Source organism: Mobula birostris, chromosome 11 (genome assembly GCF_030028105.1).
Source record: "Mobula birostris isolate sMobBir1 chromosome 11, sMobBir1.hap1, whole genome shotgun sequence".
Classification (NCBI taxonomy): domain Eukaryota; kingdom Metazoa; phylum Chordata; class Chondrichthyes; order Myliobatiformes; family Myliobatidae; genus Mobula; species Mobula birostris.
The window spans coordinates 65,593,714-65,619,700 of record NC_092380.1 but is presented as its reverse complement, the minus strand read 5'-3'; the positions used below and the strand labels follow the sequence as shown (position 1 = coordinate 65,619,700).

Sequence of the window (25,987 nt, the reverse complement as noted above, 5' to 3'; positions counted from 1 at the left end):
GCCTTCAGCTCCAGAGATTCCGGTTACCACACAGTAGCAGCGGCAGCAAAGCGGGCATTTCAGAAGTTTTCCAGATGTTCCGCTGTGCTCTCATGTCTGTCTCCATCAAATCAGGATTGTGCACGGTCCCCTACTTGACAGATAATAGATATCATCACTGAAGTGGCCGCACGCGCTGCTGTCACGCCGCCATCTTCTCCCCCCTCCCAGGAGGGTTATGACTGATTATGACATACACAACTGCCATTGAGCTCATTATATCCATGTTGTCTTCCAACGGAGCAATCCCATCAGTCCTATTCCTTCCCGTGGCTCTACAATGACTCGGCTCTCACACGCCCGTTACTCCACTTTGATTTTCTTCCTGCTCATATTACAGTAGCTAATTCACCTACCAATACATCTTTAGAACGTGGGAGGAAACTGGTACATCCATAGAAAACTCACGTATCAGAGAGACAGTGTAAATTCCACACAGATAACATCCAAGATCAGCATTAAGCCCGGTTCTCAGCATCTTAGAGGCAGCAGCTCAACCAACTGTGTAGCAGTGTCATACTAATTAAATTGTTTGTACGTATACATATATGAGCAGTGATTGATAAGTTCGTGGCCAAAGGTAGAAGGAGTCAATTTTGGAAAACCTAGGTACATTTATTTTACCTACATTTACAGTTTGGGTCCAGCAGTCATGGAGCATACGGATCACTTCTTTGTAAAAGTCAGCGTCTTAGACCTCCAGAAGTGGTCCACAGCAGGGGCGATTGATAAGTTTGTAGCCTAAGGTAGAAGGAGATGAGTTATTAACTTCAAACTTTCTGCATTATCACTCAAAGAGTTGAACTGCATGTGCATGTAACGAGAGCTGTATAACTCATCTCCTTCTACCTTAGGCCACGAACTTATCAATTACCACATGCTGTGGGCCACCTGGAGGTTCAAGACGCTCTTGTTACATGCACATGCAGTTCAACTCTTTGAGTGATAATGCAGAAAGTTTGAAGTTAATAACTCATCTCCTTCTACCTTAGGCCACAAACTTATCAATCACCCCCCCTCTCTCTCTCTCTCTCTCTCTCTCTCTCACACACACACACACACACACACACACACACACATATATATATATATATGTGTGTGTGTGTGTGTGTGTGTGTGTATATATATATATATATATATATATGAGAGAGAGAGAGAGAGAGTTAATTTATATATGGCTGATTAGATATTTGCATTAATAAACAGGTGTATAGGTGAACACACACACATGTGCATATACTGTATGTATATTTTTTTTGGTTTTTGCAATTAAAACAACATATTTCAAAAATAAATACCCGTACTGTGCAACATCAGAAAGAAAAACACTTAAACTTGCAGTTAATCCTACAATATTCAATTTAAAGTACCCTGACTAAATTGAGAGGTTAAAATCAATATTGGTTCTGATGAAGAGTCTTTGATTTGAAACATTTACTCATTTTTTCTTCCCATAGTTGTGATCTGACCTGCTGAGTTCTATTTTCATTTAAACAAAAACATTTTTTTCAATGTGAAAAAAAACGTATCTATGAACCTATGGTAGTAATAAATGTTCACTTGATGGACAGTGGGAAATAATTAGTAATTACTTTTTTTTACTAACAATACAAGCTTCAGAACTGGAACCAAGCTATCCTTGGTAATGTTATAAGTAGAGGAGCTGACTTTGAAGAACAAAGAGATAGTGCCCACAAATCCAGTTGCTTTCATTACATTTCTCAGCCGGTCAAACATGAAAATTGATTTCCTGGCAATGCGATGGGACAATGCTAATTTCTGAGTCTGATTGTGCTACACCAAGAATTTGACCTGATAGGCACTGACATTTTGTAAGTGGTATTTGTCCATTAATCTTTATCAAACGTAGACATAATGACATGTGCAAAATACTGGAGGAACTCAGCAATCCAGGCAGCATCAATGGAAGGGTCTTGGCCTGAAACCTCAACTGTACTTTTTTCCATAGATGCTACCTGGCCTGCTATATTCCTCCAGCATTCTGTGTTTGTTGCTTGGATTTCCAACATCTGCAGATTTTTTCTTGTTCATAATGGCACATCTTGTGTATTCTTTGTTCAGAGCATTGCTGGGAGGAATTGTGTGATGTTGGTATGCCACACACAAGAGCTGGTTTAGATTTTCACGATTGTGTGTCCCTCTGTGATAGAATTACTTAGTGGAATAGACTGACAGAGTAAATCAACCACCCACAATTTGAAATCAATTCTTTTCACTGAAGAGACCATATGAGGTTTAATTCTAACCTCTATCTGAACCTGTAATAAGACTGTGCTGGAAGCTGTGCATTGTTCAGTGAGTGTGTTTCTTATCAGATTTACTGTTATACTGTAAATAAACCTGACAATTTGTTTGAATTCATCAGTTTATGTCTCCGGAATGATGTATTACATCCTGTTTAGAAAACCCTGACTGAATTGACAGGTTAAAAAGAGTATTGGATTACAAAGCATGTGAAAAAAGCTTAAGCAATTAAATTGGTATCTTTTGAATGCCAAGTAAAACAACTGGAATCTAAGTTTCAAGCAATCAGAATATATAATCTGGTAATCTACATTCCGAAGCCCCAAAATTCAGCTTTTCTACATAACTTTGTGTAGTGATAATAAGATTCCATCGACAAGCTCGTACACACTTGCACTCTTAGACTATCAACAAGCCCCCATAGCATAAAACCTTTTGACATTTTTATTTCATTTGATATATTTTATAGATTTTTAAAAATTTTTTCTGCAACACAGTAATCGTTGTTGCTCAAGCTACTATACATGCTGAATGTCTTAAAGTTAATCAATCTTATTTACTATTGTTTAATAAGAATCACAATAAGTGTGTTTTTGAAGATAAATTAGATAACACGATTGTCATCGTGTGACAAAGTGCAAGACTAAATATTTCAATTTATATAATGATGAATATCGTAATGAGGAGGTGTGAATGCAGAGCTTAGGGGGGATAAAATTGCTTAGAATGTGTGGTCTTCTATTTATTTATTTGTTTGTTTGTCTGTTTGTTGAGATGTAGCACGGAGTAAGACCCTCAGGCGCTTCGAGAAATGCCACCCAGCAATCCCCCGATATTGATCCGATACTAATCACAGGATAATTTACAATGGCCAATTAACCTACCAGCTGGTACGTCTTTGGCCAGCGGGAGGAAACCGGAGCACCTGGTAAAAACCCACGCAGTCTCAGGGAGAAGGTACAAACTCCTTCCAGGCAGCAGGAAGAACAAAAACTTAGTAATTTCTCCCCATGCATTTTACCATGTTGTTAGATTTACCCAAGTAATGTATGTGTTCTATAGTCTAGCTAGTGAGTACTGAAAAGGAGTAAGAAAATAAAAAGAGAACTTTTCAACATGCTGCAGTGTGTTGGAACTATTCCAGAATTTGAGTACTATCAGATCAACAACTTTAGCATGAGTGAAAATTTCTTGAAATTGGTATCATATGGGATAATATTTTTGAACTTGTACCTGACACTTTTAAGAATAACTGAGCAGGAAGTATGAAAAAAAAACATTATTGTGCTGGTGAGGTAGTATTTTATGGTTAGAGGTGAATAAATTATTTGAGAAACAGGGCCAGTACATTGGCAAAATCTAAATTAATTACTATGAAACAACATCAAATAAAGAGCAGTTAAATAATCACTAACATTTAAATGATTTAAATTTAAGAGTTAAATTAGAAAAATAACTGCTGCTGGAATATGAAACTAAATAGCTGGGTCTGTATTTTTTGGTATTTGGATAATGAGGGGTGATCTTCAAGATCAGGGACCAGTTGTTTAAAACTGGGTACGTGGAAATTTCTTCTCATATATGCTGATAAATATCTGGAATTCTCTACCCCAGAGGGCTGTAGAGAAGCACTTAAAGTCTTTTGAAAGATTAGGGAATGGGGTGGCAGAGCAGAGAAGTTGAGGACTGGGGTAGATAAACCATGTTCATATTCAAAGGCAGAGCAGGCTTGAGAGGTGTGTGGCCTACCCCGCTCCAGTTTTCGTGTCTTCAAATTGGATTCAAAATTGTCTTTCTATTTGGAGGCATTGTGTGATAGTTACTTCTGTGCTTGAAAACCTGTAACCAGTAGCTACTACAGGAATCAGTACTTCACTCTTTGTTATAAGCAATAATGATTTGGGTAGGAATGTTGGAGGCAGAATCAGTAAACTACCAGATGGCATGAAACTTCAGAATCAGAATCAGGTTTATTATCATCGGCATGTGACGTGAAATTTGTTAACTTAGCAACAGCAGTTCAATGCAATACATAATCTCAAACAGAAAAAAAAATTTTAAATAGTAATAATAAATAAACAAGTAGATCAATTACAATGTACTTATATTGAATAGATTTTTTTTAAACGTGCAGAAAACAGAAATATTGTATATTAAAAAAGTGAGGTAGTGTCCAAGGATTCAATGTCCATTTAGGAATCAGATGGCAGAAGGGAAGAAGCTGTTCCTGAATTGCTGAGTGTGTGCTTTCAGGCTTCTGTACCTCCTATCTGATGGTAACAATGAGAAAAGGGCATGCCCTGAGTGTTGGAGGTCCTTAATAATGGACGCTGTCTTTCTGAGATACTGCTCCCTGAAGATGTCCTGAGTACTTTGTAGGCTAGTGCCCAAGATGGAGCTGACTAGATTTACAACCCTGTGCAGCTTATTTCGGTCCTGTGCAGTCACCTCTTCCCCCATACCAGATAGTGAAGCAGCCCGTCAGAATGCTCTCCACAGTACAATTATAGAAGATTTTGAGTGTATTTGTTGACATGTCAAATCTCCTCAAACTCCTAATGAAGCAAAGCAGCTGTATTGCCTTCTTTATAACTATATCCATATGTTGGGACTAGGTTAGGTCCTCAGAGATTTTGACACCCAGGAACTTGAAACTGCTCACTCTCTCCACTTCTGATCCCTCTATAAGGATATGTGTTCCTTCATCCTACCCTTCCTGAAGTGCACAATCAGCTCTCACGTCTTACTGATGCTGCAGCACCTCTCAACTAGTTGGCATATTTCACTCCTGTACACCCTCTTGTAACCACCTGAGATTCTACCAACAATGGTTGTATCATCAGCAGATTTATAGATGGTATTTGAGCTATACCTAGCCACATAGTCATGTGTATATAGAGAGTAGAGCAGTGGGCTAAGCACACACCCCTGAGGTGTGCCAGTATTGATCGTCAGCGAAGAGGATATGTTATCACTTATCTTAGTAGTGTTATTAAAAATGACGAAGGCAGTATTTGGCTGCAGGATGGTTTAGAGGGACAGAACAATGGTAGGTGGAATTTAATCCTGAAAACTTCAAGATGATACGCTTAGTCTGGATTAGTAATGGTAGGATATACACCATGAATGGTAGAGCCCTAGGGAATGTTGAGTAACGGAGAAATCTACCCGTACAATTCCAAGGATTCTTGATCACAAGTAAATCAGGTGGTAAAACTGGCATACAGGTTACTTCATAAACATGAGAAATTCTACAGATGCTGGAAATCCAAAGCAACACACACAGACACTGCTGGAGGAACTCAGAAGGTCAGGCAGCATTTATGGAAATGAATAAACAGTTGAAGTTTTGGGCTGAGACACTTCTTCAGGACTGAAGAGGAAGGGGGAAGATGCCAGCATAAAAAGAGGTGATAGGTAGAGACAGATGGGTAAGAAAGGTGAAGGGCTGGAAAGGAAGGAATCTGACAGGGGTGGAGAGTGGACCAGAGGAGAAAGGGAAGTATGAGGAGACTTGGGAGGTGGGGGTGATAGGCAGGTGAGAAGAGGTAAGGGGCCAGAGTGAATAGAAGAAAGAGGAGGGGGAGGGAATTTTTTTGCTGGAATGAGAAATCGATATTCATACCATCAGTTTCAAGTCTACCCAGATGGAATATAAGGTGTTGCTCCTCCATGCTGAGGGTGGCCTCATTGTGGCACAAGAGGAGGCCATGAACCAACATATCGGAACAGGAATGGGAATCAGACTTAAAATGTTTGGCCAACGGGAAGTTCTACTATCGGTGAATGGAGCTGAAGTGTTGCCTCACCTGGAAGGACTGTTTGAGGCCCTGAATGGGCAGGTGTTGCACTTTTTCCATTTGCAGGGATAAGTGCCGGGAGGGAGATTAGTGGGGAGGGATGAATGGACAATCATGGGTGGAACAATCCCTGTGGAAAACGGAGTTTGGGGCGGGGATAAAGATATGTTGGCTGGTAAGGTCCCATTGGAGGTGCTGGAATTTGCAGAGAGTGTTGTGTTGAATGCAGAGGCTCATGCCTTTATTCACTGAGGCAGAGAACATGAGAGAAGTTTATGGCACAAGTTAATAAGACATAGGTTAGGCCACAGCTGGACTGCTATGCATAGTTTTGGATTCACACTGATCGGTAATGGGTTTATTATTGTCGCACATACTGAGAGTGAGTGAAAAACTCTGTTTTGCAGGCCGTTTCATACAGACCATTCCAAACGTAAATGCATCAAGTGATTATTTATTTGTCACCCTGTTGGAGGAGAATCTGGAATACACTGTTGTGGAGGCAGATACATATAAAATATTTAAGCAGTATCTTGACTAGAACTTGAATTACTAAAGCACAGAAACCCATAGATAACTGAGATTATTATAGTTAGATGCTTGATGTTTGGCATGGGTATAATGGGAAGAAGGGCCTGATTCTATGATGTATGACTCTACAACAGGTTCAGATTTTCAAAAAGCTTTCCGTGTTGACGCCCTGCAAGAGATTAGGGAATTGTGAAACTAGGAGAGTTTAGTAGAAGAAAGCAGAACAATGGATAATTTGCAAGCTTTCAATTTATAGCTAATGGAATATCGCAAGGATTTATTCTTGACCCTTAGATGCTTGTAATCAGTGATAGCATAGTTAGGGGCACTATGTGCAGTGCATCTAGGTTTGCTGATGAGACAAAACAAGAATGGAAATTAAACCACGAACAGGACTAAGATTGAAATGGTATAGGCAAGAGATTGGAGTTATAATGCCAAGGAAAGTAAAGTTAGCCACTTCTGACTAAATATAGTATGTAGAATAACTTTTAAAATGTTAAAGATTGGGTGTGATTTTTTTTTTGTAATTTATTTTTATTGAAGTTCATCATCAAACAAACATTTCCATAAGATGTATTTCAGATACTGTACATATATATCATATATATGTCACAAATCTCCACATAATATTTATCTGAGGTATACACTTATAGAAAGGAGAGGAAAGAAAGAACAATCGAAAGAAGAAAACTATGTACAAAGTAGGGAGTGATCTTTTTTTCATTGACTTGTGAGAATAAAATCAGGCCTATGAGGAGTTATGTAGTTAAACCATTTTCCCAGTATGAATCAAATTGTTCCAACTTATGATTAACAGATGCTGTTAGTTTCTCCATTTTCTAAATGTCAATTGTAATTTCCATCTATACATTTAAGGTTGGGCTCTCCTGTTATAACCATTTCCTGGTAAGGGTCTTTTTACCAGCCACCAGCAGTATATTCATTAAATATTTATCTCTTTTCAACCATTCTTGAGGTATGGACCCAAAATATATGGTCTTACTCTCTAAGGGTATTTCAAACTTAAAGATGTCTTGTAGGGCATTATGTATCCCACTCCAATAGTCTTTGATAACGGGGCATTCCCAGAAAATATGATAATGGTTTGCATTTTGATTTCCACAATTTCTCCAGCAAACAGGGAGGTTACTATCATAATGGGATTTCTGAGAGGGTGTAATAAAATATCTTATCAAATTTTTCCACCCGAACTCCCTCCATTTCTGTGAACTGGTACACTTCCACTGATACCTCCATATTATTGTCCAGTCTTCCTCATATTATTATCTCTCCTTCCTTCTCCCATTTTGTTTTAATGTATGAAGTCGAATGTGTTTTAAGATTTGACAAACCTGTATACACCCTTGAAATGACTTAATACCATTGTCTGAATTATATGCTTTTCTAAATAGCTCTATCAGACATGTACTTGCCTTGGTTACATTTTTAACCATCCTATTAACATACTGTCACATCTGTAAATACCGGTAAAAGTCTTGCTTTTCCAATAAGTGTTTCTCTTTGAGCTTTTCAAAACTGAACAGTGTTCCTTCTTTCATTATATTGCAAATAGCTGTTATTCCTTTAGCTGTCCAGTCCTTAAATCTAGCATCCAATTTATTCGGCGTAAAATCCAAGTCATATGCACACCACTTAAGAATTGCAATGTCTCTCTCTAGTTTATACTCTTTTATAATAGTTTTCCATATTTTAAGAGTCCATTTCACCCATGAGTTATCAATAGTATTTATGTAACTTTGTAGGTTGTTATCAGCCAAAATTGCCTGTATGGGGATGGAAGGTATCCTCTCCTCAATGTTTTTCCATTGAGCATCATATGATGGGTTGCACCAGCATATCACAGTTCTCAACCGTGCTGCAAAATAATAATCTCTAAGAGAAGGTAGGCCCCATCCCCCCTTTTCCTTGGCTAATTGCAAAGTTTTGAGATGAACCCTGGGCCTTTGATTGGATGTGATTTAAAAGTGATTGCTATGTCATTGGTCAAGAATCACAGAAATTTAACATTGAGATCAAGTGATTAATTAGGGAATCTCAGCCTAGGGATTAGGGTGGGAGGATAATGAAATCTTGCTGAAATTATACAGGCAGATGTTGAGGTCTCAGCTGAGTGTATTTTTGATCCAGCCATATATACGGTTTAGAGTCATGTTATTAAGCCATGTAGTGTTGACTTTTGAGATGAGAGGCAATCCTAGCAGAAGAGTACAACTATGTTCTCTGAAATTTTGAAGAATGAGTGGTGGTTTTGCTGAGATTTTCAAGGCCTTTTAAGTAAATGTTGAGAGGCCAATTGCCCCAGAACCAATAAGGGTTTTGTCATTTTAGACTCAGGTAAAAAGAAATATTGTGAGTTATCTACTCAAGTGGCTCAGTGTGGATAGTTGTTGAGTTTAGTCAAGAGTGAAGTAACTCCTTTAATACAGAAAATATATTTGAGAGATCTGAGTAAGTTAGGAAAGCAGACTTGCTCTTACAGAAATAAGTTTGAGGCATTACGGTCAATGCTGGCTTCTGCTTAACTTCGTTCCATGCAAAGGATTCATCAGAGACCCCCTCAAAGTTGATCAGCAAAGATAGTTCAGGCTTCAAGTGTCTAAATTGGAAAAAAGGATGTTTTCTGAAAGAACTCCTGCAGTTATTTATGTTTTGGCAATAAGGGAAGAGGGGAATTTGCTTAAGTCTTTTTCCTTTCTTGTGGATGAGCAGGAAGTATACCAGACAATTCTCCTTTTTCCAACAATATTATCCAAATTTGAGACACAAGAGACTACAGATTCTGGGAGCTGGAGCAAAAAATAAGTTGCTGGAGAAACTCAGCATGTCAGGCAACATCTGTGAAGGAAAAGGGATAAGATGACATTTTGTGTTGATGCAGGATCTTGAGTAACACGTTAAATGTCCCTTTGCTTCCACACGTGCTGTCTGACTTATTGAATCTATATAACAGCTTGTTTACTGGACTATCAAAAGATGATTAACTGGCCTTTCAATTGACATTGCTGAGCACTATACTTAGTAGAAAGCAAATTATCAGGAGCTAGAATAAAAACCCATGAGCTCAAAGGTAGTAACTTCTAGATTACCTTGGTGCCACAGAAGCACTGGACTAAGCATCACTTGGCAGAGGAGTCAAAGTTTGAAAAGTGAAAAAGTATAAGGAATTGAGTAACAATGTGATCAGGTTTAGTTATACAATCAAGCTCCTTCACGTGGTGTGTGTTGTGCAGGCAATTTAACAGAATATTTTCACTGGGCTATCTAGAAGCAAAGGGATAAACTCCGGTGAGGTTCTAGATAAAGGAAAAGAGAGGAAGAGATCAAAAATTCAGGTTCATTATTGTTTTGCATCATTCTGCGTGTCACCTACTCCTCATATCTGATTATCTTACTAAGTAAACATTCTTCTCTTAGTTGGGGAGTAAGTAATTCTTGTTTAGTGTTAGTATTCCACTATGGAGCAGGTGAATTACAATATGCTCCTTTACAAGTCCTTGGGGTTGAAAAAGAAACAATGCTAATACAGGATTTGTAATCACCATCTCCCCTCTTCTTCCAAACACTTAAGTTCAAATATACTGCCTTGAGGAATGAGAAAATTCTTGCATAAAGTGTCCCATACCTGTCAATCAAGTCAGGGTTTATTTTGTTCAATGATGTCTAAGTATATCATTCAGTATTTGTTATGCTGTTTTGAAGTTGATAAAGTTGTATGTAATTTTTGAGAACTCAACTTTTGTAACAATTTTTTCTCCAGATCAACTCTATTATGTAGTAAACTCAAAAGTCCAGTGCCCATACATCCTATCAGGCGTGTCCTCTGTATCAGACTGACCCTTTTCCTTTACTGACATGGGGTTTATTTTAGTGAGAGCACCATTATCTGCTGAAGCAGTTTCTGTTTAAGGTTCATAATTCTATACTGTCACATTAAAAGCAAACTGGTCCTCCAAATCTTTCAGGTTTTGTAATTCCTGATTAGAAACTAGGATTTTTCTTGCATGAAAAGTGTGCACCTTCTCACAAAATTTAAAAGCTTGAAATTAAATTAAACAGATGTTTCATGTTAACTAAGAACAATACAACATCAGATTCATGGAAAAAGTCAAACTAGTATTCCTTGGCTACTAACAGAACACGGATGCTTGAAATTCCGAAAAGAGCATTTGTGGAAGGAAAACAATTAGAGAAATAATTAATAAAAACCCAGAAGTGTATTATACAGATACCTTGACCTGAAAGTTTGGCAATGCCTGATTCTGGATGTATCGTGATACTGATCTGACCACGGAGTAATACTTAACTAATGCTTTTTAAATTATTTTTAATACTTTTCATGCCATACCTCAGCCATTAAAATATTTGTATTCACTTTAACAATTTCATTTTAAAGCTGACAGAGCTGCTAACTGGTCTGATTATTATTTTTTCATGAACGTTGTAAAATTTGATTCTGCACCTCTTTCAGCAGTAACTGGAGATAGTCTGATGTAATTTATAGGATTCTCTTCTGTTTTGTCAAGTGTGCGAATATATCTATGCAACCAGTAAACACAACGAACTGTGAATGAGTGTGCAAAACAGTTTGTTAAACCTTTTGACACATCAAATTTGGTCTCTGATTTCTACTCAGATTAAGTTCCCCTATGATAGTTACTACCTGGCTTCAAACTGGGCTTGATTTTTTTAAGCTAAATTTCCCAGTATGTTCTAAATAAATTAATTGAAGATGGGCTTTCCTGGTGTTTTAGTTTTAAAAAAAATCCTCTACCAAGTATTAAACTGAGACATACAGACCAGGAAGGTCCCACATTCAATCCCCTGGCTGATCTCAGCTATTCATCTCCAATTTGCCTCAGCACCTTTAGGCTACCAAGAGGGAAATTAATCTTGGGTTCATGCTTATGAGCCCTTACATGCTGCAATGTGTGTGTGTAGGGACAGGATCAGACTTATCTGCAGTGCATCCCACACCCCCAGCATTTACCATCCAGGATCATACACATCTCATGGTCACTCGGATAAATCTATGGCAAACACCTGTTGGATTGGATGTCAAGTCAACATCATAAGGGAAAGCAAAGATAAATTTAAAAGGGTTTCATATCTGGAATTGAAGAATGGTACACCTTATACATCTGGTGACATTAATCAGAGGTCAAAGAATGAGGTTTTTGGGAACTGGAGTTCAATGTTTTATTACCGATTCTGTTCATTCCAAATGTTTTATACATTGTCTTTATTTTTTTAATTACAATTTATCTCTAACATGCAATTTATTCTTTTGCAACTTAAACAAACAAGACATTTGAGACAGACAGACTATTCGACTGTGCGGACACAGCAGAGTCCAATCCTGTCCTCGACTGATCTTGACCCATTCACACTTTCCAGCAGGAGTTATTGGATAACAATCAAGCAGGAACCCTCCTTAGCTCAAGGTACTGAGGCCTATTGTAGTGTCCTTATTCCCATTCCAGCTGAGACCAGAACACCTTTTGTTTGAAATTTGAAGGAATCTTCATTTGCAGTCTCATGCAGATCTTCAGAACAAATCCATTCAAACTAACTATGAATGAGTTTTTAATTTTGTCGCTTCATGCACCTGAAAATGCATTATTATGGCAGTATTCCTTTTTTGCTGAATCTAAAAGGAATGTACACATTCCTTCGATCTCCTCTTTTCATGGCATGCACACTTATCTCCAACCCCTGTTCCCCATATCGTCCATCTACATTGCAATCCTAATTCCAAACTAATCCCTTTTTGATACAGTTTGTGTCCAGACCAGAGTTTTACCTCTACCTGTTGTATATTGGAATCTTTCTGTCTTTCCTGCCTTTCTCTCCCTGCCTGATTCCTCTGAATGGGTTTCTTCAGTGAAGGCCGGATGGTGGTCCTTTCCCTGGTTATGGGTTTGACAGAACAGGATGACTTTGCAAATATTCCCGATCTACAGACCAGCAACAGCCAACCAAACCAAGGCATGCAGTCAGACAAAAGGTATGAATCTGACAAAAAGGAGAAGAAAACTGATCACAGTCTAAATTGAGAAGATGAGTTAAACAAAAAAATTGTGTGTGTGTTCTGTAGGAAAATTAATAATAGTAAATGTGCATAGGTGTGAGTGCAAGATTCGGTATAAGTAAAAAGACTACAATTTGCAAGTGCCTTGAAAATGTGGAACCAGTTTTGTGTGTGTGTATTTTCTAAAAAGGTCAATGATGCAAGAGTTTAAAAAGTCACTCATAATCAGTGTCATAATTTTTAAACCTGATTATTTTAGGCTTGCCATAGTATGAGTTGGCATTACTAAAGGCACAAGGTAGAAATTACCACTGAATGCAAAATGATGAAATTGAAAGTCAAACTATGAAATTTCTCCTAAGAAATCCATTTAGTATCAATCTTTAGTCAGTCCAATTTCCAATCCTGTACTTTTAAATCCTTACTTACCATGTCTGTGAAGTGCAAAACTGCTATACCTTGGATGTTGGATTTTCCATTTTAAAATGGTTTATAAGTCTGGATTTTTTTTTCCACTTACCTCCTTCTTTTCTCCTCTGATCTTAGCTTCGGTTCTGCTTTGTACAGGAGGTATCCATGCAGATTACCACCATCACTTCTGCTTATGTATTATATCCTCACCTTACATCGCATCAACTCTCAATATTTTTCCCATTGTCATCTAACAATTGCAGATATTTTCTTTCTCCATCAGTAATTCCCGGCTGAGTTGTTCACTCATAATGACTCTTTATTTTTCAGCTCCATGACACCACTAATTTCTATTTAACCTTTAAGCAATATTGGTCTCATTAGGTCTTATCAATCAGCAACAAATCAGAATAGATTTATCTCCACTTATTTATACAACATTTTTACTTTCTCCACCTAAGTAACTCCTCTCAAGAGTTCTCATTAATGATGGCTTTTTCCTTACGCATGGTTTAGCAGCTATTTATAGTTCGCTCCAAATCAGTTAAACTAAGGTTTGGTATGGTTTCATTTTTCAAGTAATACCAGCAGCATTTTTTTTCTTTCTGATTTATCAGATTTGCCTCCTGCTTTTGATTTTCATTGAGTAGTGTGTGGGATCTGCTGCAGAATATATCAGAGAAATCTTTTATTTTGTCCTGCTCCATGCAGAATTTTCAATTTATAGTGACCCTTGTGCATTGAATTGATCATCTCTATTTTTAACATACACTGACAGGTTCTCTGTTTTGATCTGTGTAAGTCACCAAAAGGTCTGAAGTATCTGCCGAGATGATAAATTGCTCAGATTACCAGAGGGTTTGTATGTCCAATATGTCCAAAAGTAGAAAGTGTATTCACCTGTACATTTGATCTAAACCTCTGAGCATAAGGTTCAGTCACTTTTAAACAACTAAATGGAGTCTACAATAAGTCAGAATGAATGGGTGAAGGAGAAGAAATGGGAAATAGGGCTATAAAACATGAAGCAGGTCCACGGCTCCCTTAAAGTATTGAACTGATAAATAGGAATCAGTACCAATGACAAGAATAGAAAAAGATAAATGTGGAACAGCGGTTACTGATATTCACACATTCCATTCAATATAGTAACACACTGCAGGTCCTTTACAGGAATAATATCAAAGAAAACTGAACACCAAGCCATATTAAAAATTATTAAGGTGGATGTTCAATATCTTGCACAAAAAACAAGGTTATAAGCAACAATAAAAGGTAAGGAGCCAGGTAGATTTTGAGTTGAAATCCCAGATTTTAGGACATTGGCCCACCCCAAACACTGGAATACCACCTCCAGAAGTCTGTATCTTTCACAGGGTTTGTATCTTTTCATAAACAGAATAAGGAGTGAGGAGCTAGGTTCAGCAGGTGGGGGAAGGGGAAGCTGCAGAATGTTGAAATTTATTACAGGGCAGAGAGAAAAGACCGAAATCTGATAAATGCACTATAAATCAGAAGGAAGTGCAATTCAAGAGTTATATTCCCATAAAAAGCAGAGAGAATTGTATCTTTATATAAGTCCATAGAATATCCTAAACACAAAAACAGAGTTCAAAATATTAATAACCTAAGCAGGATTCAAATTTACTTGAACTCATTTCAAGAAGGTTGTCACAGTACTTGAAAGCAAGAGCATTCTAAGGATTTGGTGGAAAAGAAATCAATATAGATAAAGATGAGTAATAAGATAGGAAATATCACAATTCTTAGTGTTTACAGAACATAAAATAATGGGACAGAATGAGGAGAGAAAGCAGCATACAATTTACAGAAATTCATTGGGAACAAGAAGAGTTGTACTATCATGCAATCACAGTTGTTCCAAGGAAGATTGGAACCAGCCATTGTCAATGCGGATTCAGTTTCATTGAATGCATCCAATATTACTTCTTGGTTCAATGTGTTTCTATTGCATCAAGGAAGGGATTATTATTTGAATTAGCTCTCTGAATTTAATGAGGCTAGAAACTAATTTGGAAGTAAGAGAGAAATTGGAAGAATTGTTAGGGTTCATTTGTTAGTGGAATAATGGATTTAGAACAGAAAGATTGAAGATTCAGTGAGAGAAAAGAATGATTTCAGTTTTGGGGATGTTTACATATGAAATATTATACTGTACATTATTTAATTATGATAAGACTGTCATTCAGAGGGTATATTTTTGTGAATTAATGTTGAAATAAAGCAATTGAATTTGGGTTAGAGTAATACAACTATATTTTGCCATGTATATATAATTCAGAAATGATGTAAAAAGTGTGGTGTAGAAGTGAAAAACAAAAAGTAATAAAAGGGAATGTGAAAAATGTTAAAGGGTATGTTTAAACCTCAAGCAAATTAAATATAAAATAATAATGTCCACTTAACAATGAGTTAAGTTATGAAAGGGAAAGGAGTGGACACTTGTTTGTTTTTATAAATGGTAGTGAAAATGACAGCATAGGGGTGTTTATAAAAATATATGGAAGCATTTTTCAGCTTTACAAAGAACTAGCTAAACTTTGACATGCATCACAGTCCGTGGAAGGAAGCTAAAAGGAAGATAAAAACAAAGCAAATTGTGGTACTGTGCAAGATTATAACACTTTATCAGAAGGGAAGGGACAGAACAAGGTGACTTTACAAACCCTTTCATCCAGGGAGTGATTTCTGATACATTCTATGAAGCTGGTCCACTTTGACAATATAGAACATTCCAGCCTTCCTACTTATAGACAATTACAAGTATACAATATTGCTGTTCTCCAGACCCACAAATCTCCAGGAGTGGTATGCCAGTGATGCTAGACTAACTGGTCCACCTAACCTCCTATGTGTTGCCACTGTATCAGTGAGGAGAGAATCACATGTGGTAGGCTAATGTTTTCCAAGAGGAGGTTTGTGTGGGTTGGAGGAAAGACTAATATAGAAGTCGGAACTTTCTGTATTGTGGCTATTTTATAGTATCATAATTCTTTCCATAAAGAGAAATAATGGTAAAATTATGATATTATAGAATAACCACAGCATAGAAATTGGCTAACTTGTTCTTGGAGTCTAAGTTGGCTGACATTAAATGTATCCTGCCAATGCTATTCTCTTGCTCATTTTTCATAGCTCTGAAAATGATGTTTTTTTTTTGAAATCACAGAATGGCTTTTTCCAACACCCTTACAGCCAATGAATTCTACATCATTACTGTACCCTACATAAAATATAAAGGTGCATATTCCCTTCATATCTGATCTCCAATAATTTATGCCTGTCTTCCCTGGATGTTAAACCATATGTTAATGTTTCTCTATTAATTCTTTCAAAACAGATCAAGGTTCAATCAAATTTCCTTTCATCTAAGCAAAGCAATCACAGTTTTGCCACCTCTGCCTTGTAGCTGAAAATCACCATCAAAGGTTTGCATAAAATGTTCCTGTGCCTCCGCCAGTGTGGCAACTAAAATTGGAGAACACCAGCTGTTCCGAATCATCATTTTTCTACCGGTTCAATGTAACTGCCGTGCTTTTCACAGCATACCTCCATATATGAATCACTGGGTTGTTTGCTCCTTACCACTTTCTTTGTTGGTGAGTTTTTGCACTTCCAATGATTTCACTTGTGTGTGTTCCGGTACCGCTGTTGCTACGCATCCTTTAAGGCTGTGCCATTTATTCTATACTGTCTCTCTTTCTGCCAAAGTGCTTTATTTCTCACATCTTTGTATAAAAGTTAGTTATTTATTATTTATTGAGACTCAGTGCCGTTCGAGCCGCACCACCCAACAGTCCCCCAATTTAAGCTGAGCCTGATCACGGGACAATTTACAATGTCCAATTAACCTACCAACTGGTATGTCTTTGGACTGTGGGAAAGAACTGGAGCACTCAGAAGAAACTCACGCGGTCACAGGAAAAATGTACATACTCCTTACAGGCTACGGTAGGAATTGAACCGGGTTGCTGGTACTGTAAAGGATTGTGCGAACCACTGCACTACCGTGCCACCCCTTTTCATTTGCCATTTGCCTAGCTTATCGGCAAACCTGACTTCTTGTGGTCTAGTGCTATCCTCCTTGCTGTCTGGTGAGTGCACAAGCTTTTATCAACCAGAAGTTTGAAAATATTACCAGATAAACCCACATCTATGTCACTAATGTATATCAAAAAGACAATGGCCCCATCACTGACTAATATACCTCAATCTGAAGTTCTTTCCATATACTCGCTATCCTCTGTGTGGAGAAACTAGTCGCTCATGTCTCATTAAAATTTTTCCTGTCTCTGTGCACTCTAATTCTAGACTTCCCTAACCTGGAAAGAAGACACTGACCATCCATTTCAATTTCCATGCCACACCTGGTTCTTTAGTTCTAAGCTCAATTCTTCTAACATGGAATTTAATAAAGATTAGGATGCCCAGTGCAGCACATTTTGAGCAACGGTTCTACATGTGCTATTTTATACTCCTCAGGCACTTCGCCTTCATCTTGGAAAGGTTCGACATCATGGTTGGGCTTTCTGTAACTTTCACTTTCACATCACTAAGATGTATCCGATCTTGACTTGCTGAGCTGTTTAGGTTAAACATAACACCTTCCCCTTAACAGTTTTCATCCCATTCATTATCTTTACATCTCCCCCTTTACTGAGATTTTCTTCTTTTAGAAATTTCTTCTTCTTTTACATAAGCTTCCTATTCTCAGCAATCTAAAACTTTCAGTGCTGTAAACAATTATTCTGTAAATGTAATAGATATTTTACAGTGTAGGTCACAAATAGGAAGTTTGTTGATTTTACTCCTTGAAATGCTAATTCCCATACTGAAATGATTTACAGACTTGTATCTAAATAGCAAAGGAAAGGACCCAGCCTGTGAAAATAAAACATTATAATTATATATTAATTGCAGAACTATATAAATCTTCCCAATCTTGAGAAAATCATTGATTCTTAATGAGAGCTGTAAGTTGGTGATTGCACAAAATGTAGCTTCAGCTCTTCAAGCAGTGAGCTGCTCTGTCCATTATTCCACACAACCAGCAAACTAAAAGCAATATTCAGCTTCGTCATTTAAAGAAAAAGTATAAGAAACATAAACTTTCTTTTTTAATGTTCCTCAATATTATCATCAAACTCCACTGATCTTCCTTACCCAGCCAACATAAAAAGAAGATAGAGATATTATCAGGACTCATTTTGTTGAAGATGTTCTAGAAAATAATGCTGTTATAAGCAGGAAGATAATATCTCTACTTCCATCAGATTGTGTTTCCAAATTTTATTTTGCCAATATTTGCATCTATCCTACAGAAACAAGAAAGCTCACCAATGCCTCTACTTTCTGAGGGGGTTGAAGAGAGCTGGACTGTGTACATAAATATTCATGACTTTCTACAGATGGGCAGTAGAGATGCTGTATCACTGTGTGGTACAGAAACTGCACTGCAGCGGCCGGGAATGCTCTACAATGGCTAGTCAAAACTGCCCATCACTTACCCACCATCAAGGACGTATGTACAAAAAGGTGCCGGAAAAAAAAGCCAACAATATCGTGAAGGAGCCCACTTTGCTCATGGGCTGTTTGTCTTATTTCCATGAGGAAGGAGGCCATGTAGCATCCACGACAGGCACCAGACTCAAAAACAGTTACTCTTCCCAAGCAGTAAGACTGATCAGAACTTCCACCCACTTACCCACTCCACCACACCCTTCTCTACCACTACTTTATCATTTCCTATCAGAATCACCTTATATACAAACACCCCTGTTTCTAGTGTCAGTTTATGTACATGCAGTATGATCAATCTATGTATATAAGCTCTTATGTATTTATATGTTTATGATTTTTTATTATTGTTTTCTTTATCTTATTGTGTGATTTTTATGCTGCATCAGATCCAGAGTAACAATTCTTTCATTCTCCTGTACACTTGTGTACTGGAAGTGACATTAAGCAATCTTGAATCTTGAATTCCCCTTCTCCATCGGAAGATACAGATTTGAACTGCAATGGCCTACACTATGGCTACATTTCCACCCTTTCCTAACCTTATGAAATGACTATCTTTCATGTAAACCTGCATAATGAGTATAAGACTATTTAATTTTATCCAGAAAAATCTTAATAAAAGTGCCACTGATCAGAAGTGAAAATGTTATCTGAATATCTCCCCCACCATTCTAGCTTCGTGAAATAATATTGAAGCCAGTTCTTATGCCCTTTGAAGTTCAGTCTCTTTACCGTTTTAGTCAAAAAAATTAAATGTCTTCTTACTTTCAAAGTTAATTTTATTTCAACCTCTTAATTTCTATTCAAAACTGAACAGCAAAGTAATGTTCTCTTCTATTTGGTATTTAAATTGCTGAATAAATACAGAAAAAAACACGGGCTTAAAAGTTTTCTTTCATATAATAATTATATGTTCCTTCACTACAAAATGTTTGTCCTCTGAGGAATTCTGAAATTATGGATGGACAAAGGAAAGCTGAACCAGTGGGAGAGTAGGTGTACTATAAGTAGCAAATATTTTTTGATGAAACTGCTCCCTGCAGACACCTTCCCCCCAGCACACTTCAGGCCCTAATGACCCACCCACAAAACACCACCCTGATCATCATTGCAGCATCTTAACCCACATGCAACCACCAAATATTAGAATATAAAAATATATGGATCATTCACAGGAAAGTAGAAGTGTGGCAATAAAATGGTCCCCAGTACGATGCAAGCAATAATTATTATTTAATGTTTTGGGCATTTGGGAGAAATCATTGGTCAACAGAGTAGGAAGCTTGGCTCTCTGTTGCATCACATGTAAGATACCTGAAGCCATGCCCCTAACCATAACCATTACCTTCACTGTCAGCATCCTAAGCATGGTTCATTACTCAAACATATTCCACATTTAAGAAATACCAAATTCATATTGTTACTTTTTTAACAAAATGCTCACTAATATTACTGGCTTTGAAAATAATTAAAATCCCCAGAGTTATTTTTAAGTAATTAATCCATGGTATTTTCTTCATTAATAACTGGACCTTTTTATTCTGTTTTCTGTTGTACCAAAATCCGCTGCTTCTAATAGTCTCCGTGAGACTGGCATTTTAATAAATATTCTCTTGCATTTTGTTAAATTGCTCAGTGGTTCTTCTATTTTCCTAAATGGAGTAGCGCAGAAGTTATTTCAATGTGTTACTTTTTAAAAATAACTTCTGATGCTTAATTTTCTTATAGACATACTTTTTTTAAATCATGAGAAATGCTATGTACCACCTGCAAGAAAATTTTAGGACTATATCCCCTTGCTGTCAAAGATTTCCAATATAAATAACCATTGACATTTACTATACAATGTGAAAGTGCTCCAGCAAGCATCTCACAAAATAATTGCAGCCTCCAGCAGAGTTATTGCAGCACCCACCCTGTTGAGAGGATATAATTGCACTATGACAAGCTTACACTGTAAATACAAATAAAAGTTATAATGGAAGCACTAAAACATAGAAATCAAATGATGCTCATTTAATCTAGTCCACTTGTTATTAAATTCACTCCATATATAATTTTTTTTGCATAGCATGTTGTAAGTTGATATTTATCTTAAAAAATCTATATAGAAGTTGGTATTTAAGTATACTGGTAGCTTTCTGTAACTTTTCATTTGAACACCTTTGCTTCTTCTAATTGTACTTAAGCTATGTTTTTATAGTAATTATTCTTGCACTAACATCTGAATGAGGTCTAATACTTTCATGACAATTGACCACATATTGCTGGTGTCATTCAGATCTCTCTTAATAAATTAGCTATTCCTATATACTAGCTTATCATTCCCTCCAACTTATCCCCTTGACTTCAGTTTCCTTGCCTTTCCAACCTTCCAATAGTGCATTAAACATTTAGATGGGGGAAAAATTCTCAGATGTTGACAAAGGTTATAAACATGCTAAGTGGGCTGCCTCCATTAATCATTGAAATTGCATGGTGTGCTTGTAACTGCGTACATACAGTACAAGTGATAATTTCAGCTAAGATCGTTGTCTTGGGTACTGAAAATAACTTCCCAGTTTAATGAGTTGATAACACTTTTGTAAAACTTAGACAACCTAGTAAGCTTCATTGTGTTTCAATCCATTTCTCCTGAAGGTATCGTTCTTCGTGGCCTAACAGTTCAGCCAAACCTTTTTCTAATTTGGTTCCTATCATCCCTATCCTTCAATATAACTAATCGCACATAGATTGTCCCCATGTTTTCACACACACTGTATGTGGTCCCCGTCAAGTTACCATATTTAGAAAGGATTCCTTAATTGTCCCTCTCCCATGTTTGCAGTTATGAGCATTATATTATCTTTGATTTATAAATGCATGATATTCCTTGAAATAAGATATTAAGTTCAAGGCATTTATTTATATAATTACATGAGAAAGTCTTGCAACAACCTGCTATCTAATTAGAGGGTTTGGACATTAGTTTGCTTCTGTTATTACAATGTCAGTGCAGTCATTTCTAATGAAATAATTACAGGTTTTTAGAAAGTTATGAACGAATATAGATAAAGTATTTTCTCTGGTGCAAACTGGGAAAAAGGAACATGATTTTTAGACTGCCATGTTTGACCAGGAAATAAACTCTCTACACCACCTCCCCCCCGCCAACAAATGTACCCTCTGAAATTAAAATTTTAATGCAGACTAAGGTAGGCTATTACTAGTTGAAAGTATTGAGGAACATTAAACAAAGGTAGAACAGCCTTGCAAATCAGCTGTCATCTATTTGCATTTGAGTTTGGAGTACTGTATATTGAAGAGTTTGAGTTGTCCACCCCAATCTCTAATGTTCCATTCTTGAAAACCACAAAGCAGTAAAACCAGTGTCCATTCTGAGTCCTCTTTTAGAGGCAAATTAATGTCATTATTAATCTGTAAGAACAGATTATTAATGTGTAAGAACTGCTTGGTTAACAGTACAGCTATTACTGGACTGCTTTGATATAGCTGGCAACAGTGGCCCTTGCTGTCCTTTTGCACTCTGCCATTTCCTGATGTTCGGCACATGGGTGAAATTGGCTGGGGCAGCCTGGTCATGGTGACTAGAAGGGAAGAATGGATTGAATCATCTATATAGTGCTTCTGGCCGAAGATTGTTACCAACATTTCAGGCTCGTCTTTTGCATCACATGATGGACTCTGCGCTCTTTGATTTCACTGATACAGGTTGAGCACCCTTATCTGAAATTCTAAAATCCGAAAACCTCCAAAGTTGATGTGACACTACAAAAGAAAAATTCCACAAGGCACTGGGAAGGTTTCCAGGCAAAGCTCAGGTCCCTGTGCACCACCAACAGCTCTGAGAAGTGACCTCATACATCTAATGAATAGAAGTTAATGAAAAATAGAAAAACACTCCATAAACTGAAAAATTAAGATTTTGATCGTGTATTGAAAAAATGGATTTGTCAGAGTTGCGGTCTAGAGGTGGATCGGTATTACAGTGGAATAAAGGGAATTATAGAAGCTTGAGAGAGGAGCAGACCAAAGTTGTTGGAAGGAGATGCTAGCAAGGATGGCACCAGAACAGCAATGACTGGAGTCTCCGGAAGAAATTTAGAAGGCACAAGATAGATATACCCCAAAGAAGTATTCCAAAGGCAGGAGGTCAAACCTAAAATAAAAGCAAAAGGGAGGGCATATAATAGAGCAAAAATTAATGGGAAGTTAGAGAATTGGGAAGCTTTTAAAAACCAACAGAAGGCAACTAAAAAAGCAAATTGGAGCGAAAATATAAAATATGAAGGTAGGCTAGTCAACTATATCAAAGGAGACACCAAAAGTTCCTTTCAAGTATATAAAGAGTAAAAGAGAAACGAGAATAGATGTTGGACTGCTGGAAAACGACACTGGAGAAGTAATAGGGGACAAGGAAATGACAGATGAACTAAACAATTATTTTGCATATGTCTTCACTATGAATGAAATCACTATTGCTTGGGAGAAGGTTCTTGGGAAGCTGAATGGTCTGAAAGTGGATAAGTCACATGGGCAAGATGGGTTACACCCCAGGGGTCTGAAAGAGGTAGCTGAAGAAATTGTGAAGGCATTAGTAATGATCTTTCAAGAATCACTGGATTTTGGCATAGTTCTAGAGGCAAGAAAATTGTAACTTTACTCAAATCTTCAAGAAGGGAGGGAAGCTGAAGAAAGGAAATTATAAGACTGTCAGCCTGTTCTCAGTGGTTGGGAAGATGATGGAGTCGATTGTTAAGGATGAAGTTTCAGGGTACATGGATACACATGATAAAATAATCCTTCTTGCACTCCAGTTTTCCTTCAAAATTCATTACTAAATCAGCATCTATCACATGAAGGCATCATACAATAAGTTGCTAAGCATTTTGACTTTACTTGCCCATGCGGCGCAAGTCCATGTATATACTAAGTGTGGTGCTGTTCTATGTTGTTGTTGCTAATGACCCACAGCTGGATCATGTGGCTGCTGGATATATTCCCAATCCTACCTACTTAACATGGTAATTGCATTGTGGAACATCAAGTGAATCTCCAGCTTGAAGATATCTTTGTTTCTGGAAGGATATGGGTTGGAACAGCCGGCGTGGTCCATGCTGGACAAATGGATGTACAATAGGTGGTGGGACATTGGTTCCCCTCACGTCAAACACATTCTATGCCCTCCCTCCTTTGATGCTTCTTTCAACTGATATTCAGAATGGCGGGTCACTGACAGATTTATCATATGAACTGGAAAGCTTTGAAATATCTGCACTTCGTTTGAGAACAAGTTTGAAAAATGGACTATTCTTGAACTCAGAAGAAAATTATATCGATATGACTTCTCTGGAAAGAAATTGCTTTTTCGTTTGATGAGGAGACCCCCTCATCCGATAAATGTTACTGAAAGGAAAAGGAGCTGGGTCCAACAGAATAAGCTGCTTGACAGCGAGATCGATGATGAAGGAATGTTATGTTTCCTGTCCTCAAAAGAAATAATTATTGCTGGAAAGCACTCTGAGCATATCTATTAACATATATTATTGAAGACATTTAGTGACATAATAGTTCAGAAACTTGAGTACAAGTTACTGAATTAATTGGAATATATGACAGTTGACCTAAATAAGGAATGTGCTAGAATTAAAATTAAAGAAGCATGGAAATCTTCTGTCGATCAAGCAGCATCGGTGAACAAGAAAATTAGTTTCAACTTTCTGTGTTACTTCCATTTTCCTTTCATATTGTCTGAAGTACTCAGCATATTCAGATTTTCAGTGGCACTGAAACTTACGACTTCTGCATATATTCAAAAATGGATTGGTGATTCGTGTTTTAGGAATAACAATACAGGTGACAATGTTCACCAATATTTAAAAGTGAATAAGTCTGGACACTGCCTTCTAAGTTAGTCCATATTATAAAAGAAATTTATTTCAGGCAATAGCACAAAATTGAGCTAGGCTAGCAATTCCATACTAAGTATTCAATAAAATATTAGGACTGCTGCACACTACATCTGAGATTTTCTCTCTCCCCTCTCCCTCTGCTTCTCCCTCCCCCTTCTACCCCTCTCCCTCTCTCCCTCCCTCCGCCTCTTCCTCTCTCCCTCTCTCCTCTCCCTCCCTCCCTCTCTCTGTCTCTCCCTCTCCGCTCTTTATTTGTCTTTTGTTTCCTATTCTTTAATTTTCTTTCTATGTAAACTTTAATCTTTATTTTATACTTTACTCTTAACTAGTTAAATATCTTATTGCTTTACGATTGACATAGTGATGTTGAAACTAACTTAGGGGATGCCATCAGAACCACATGCTCAATGATAGTAAAACATCAAATCTCTCCTCAAATGCCCACAAAAAGCGAGTGGACAGATGACCACAGAATAAATGGCAGGCACCATTCCTTTGTGGCAAAAGGCATATTTCCCTTGTATGCTTGTTTTGATGGCATTGTGCTTGAAATCTCTTCCTTTGCTCCTGTGAACTATAAAGATATCAGAATCAGAATCAGGTTTATTATCACCGGGAGTGTCGTGAAATTCCTTCTGCACCCTCTCTCATTCTGAATCTTCTCTATTTTAAAATGAGATTTATTATGGTTTTTTCTTTCTCCTGTTCTGTCTTGATTTTTCCCAGGACTGAAAACTCTAGGGCACCTTGACTTTATCCATATTTCTCCTCACTCTATGATCTTCTATTATCCATGTTAGTTTTTCAATGGCTATTGAGCCAATCGATACATGTTTTATCATGTAAAACTGAGGAATATGATTACAGAAGGGGTAGTGAGTGTCCTCGTGCAGCATATGTAATAGGAATGCATTATATCTGTTCTCTTTCATAAGTTTATATTTGTGACCCCAGGACAACAGGAGAATGGACTGCACAACATTTGTTCTGTGCTTTTCTGTTTTGTGATTAATTCAACTAGACCTGGCAAGGTAACAGTTGAAAGTTTAATCAATCATTGCTTCACAGACCAGTGTTAGGTTTCTCATGTAGTAAGGTTCCGTGGCTTCTTTATGAAATTTTGCTTCTGGCTAACTTGCAAATAAAAAAAACATAGATATAAAGTAGTCTCCACATTTGAGTATTTAGCTTCAGATTAACTCCAGAAGATTGCACTTCCAGAATACTTATTTTAAAAATTCTTTAGATATTATGAGATTGTTAGAAAGCACAGTAAGAGTGAAAATTCTTTCTTTTCACTACATTTACAAGATAGATAAATAGACTGAGAGAGACCCAAGGCAAAGTTTCCATAGCGACTACAAAGAGTAACATAAAAAATACTAATCAGCTTTTCCATGTGATGTCAGTGTCTCTTTTTCTCCGTAGTGTATTAA

General features: G+C 37.2%; 1 protein-coding gene across 4 annotated transcripts in view; it reads left to right on the top strand.

Annotated features, from left to right (window-relative positions):
• Positions 1 to 25,987, top strand: part of LOC140205152 (synaptotagmin-7-like) — a 553,316-nt gene that overhangs the window by 435,877 nt on the left and 91,452 nt on the right. Inside the window, exon 7 of one of the 4 annotated variants that reach the window (XM_072272428.1) lies at positions 12,541 to 12,663. The exons of the other annotated variants lie outside the window; for them this stretch is intronic. Coding sequence (XP_072128529.1) covers positions 12,541 to 12,663 — 123 coding nt within the window. The remainder of the gene's footprint in view (positions 1 to 12,540; positions 12,664 to 25,987) is intronic. 4 annotated transcript variants of the gene reach the window in all.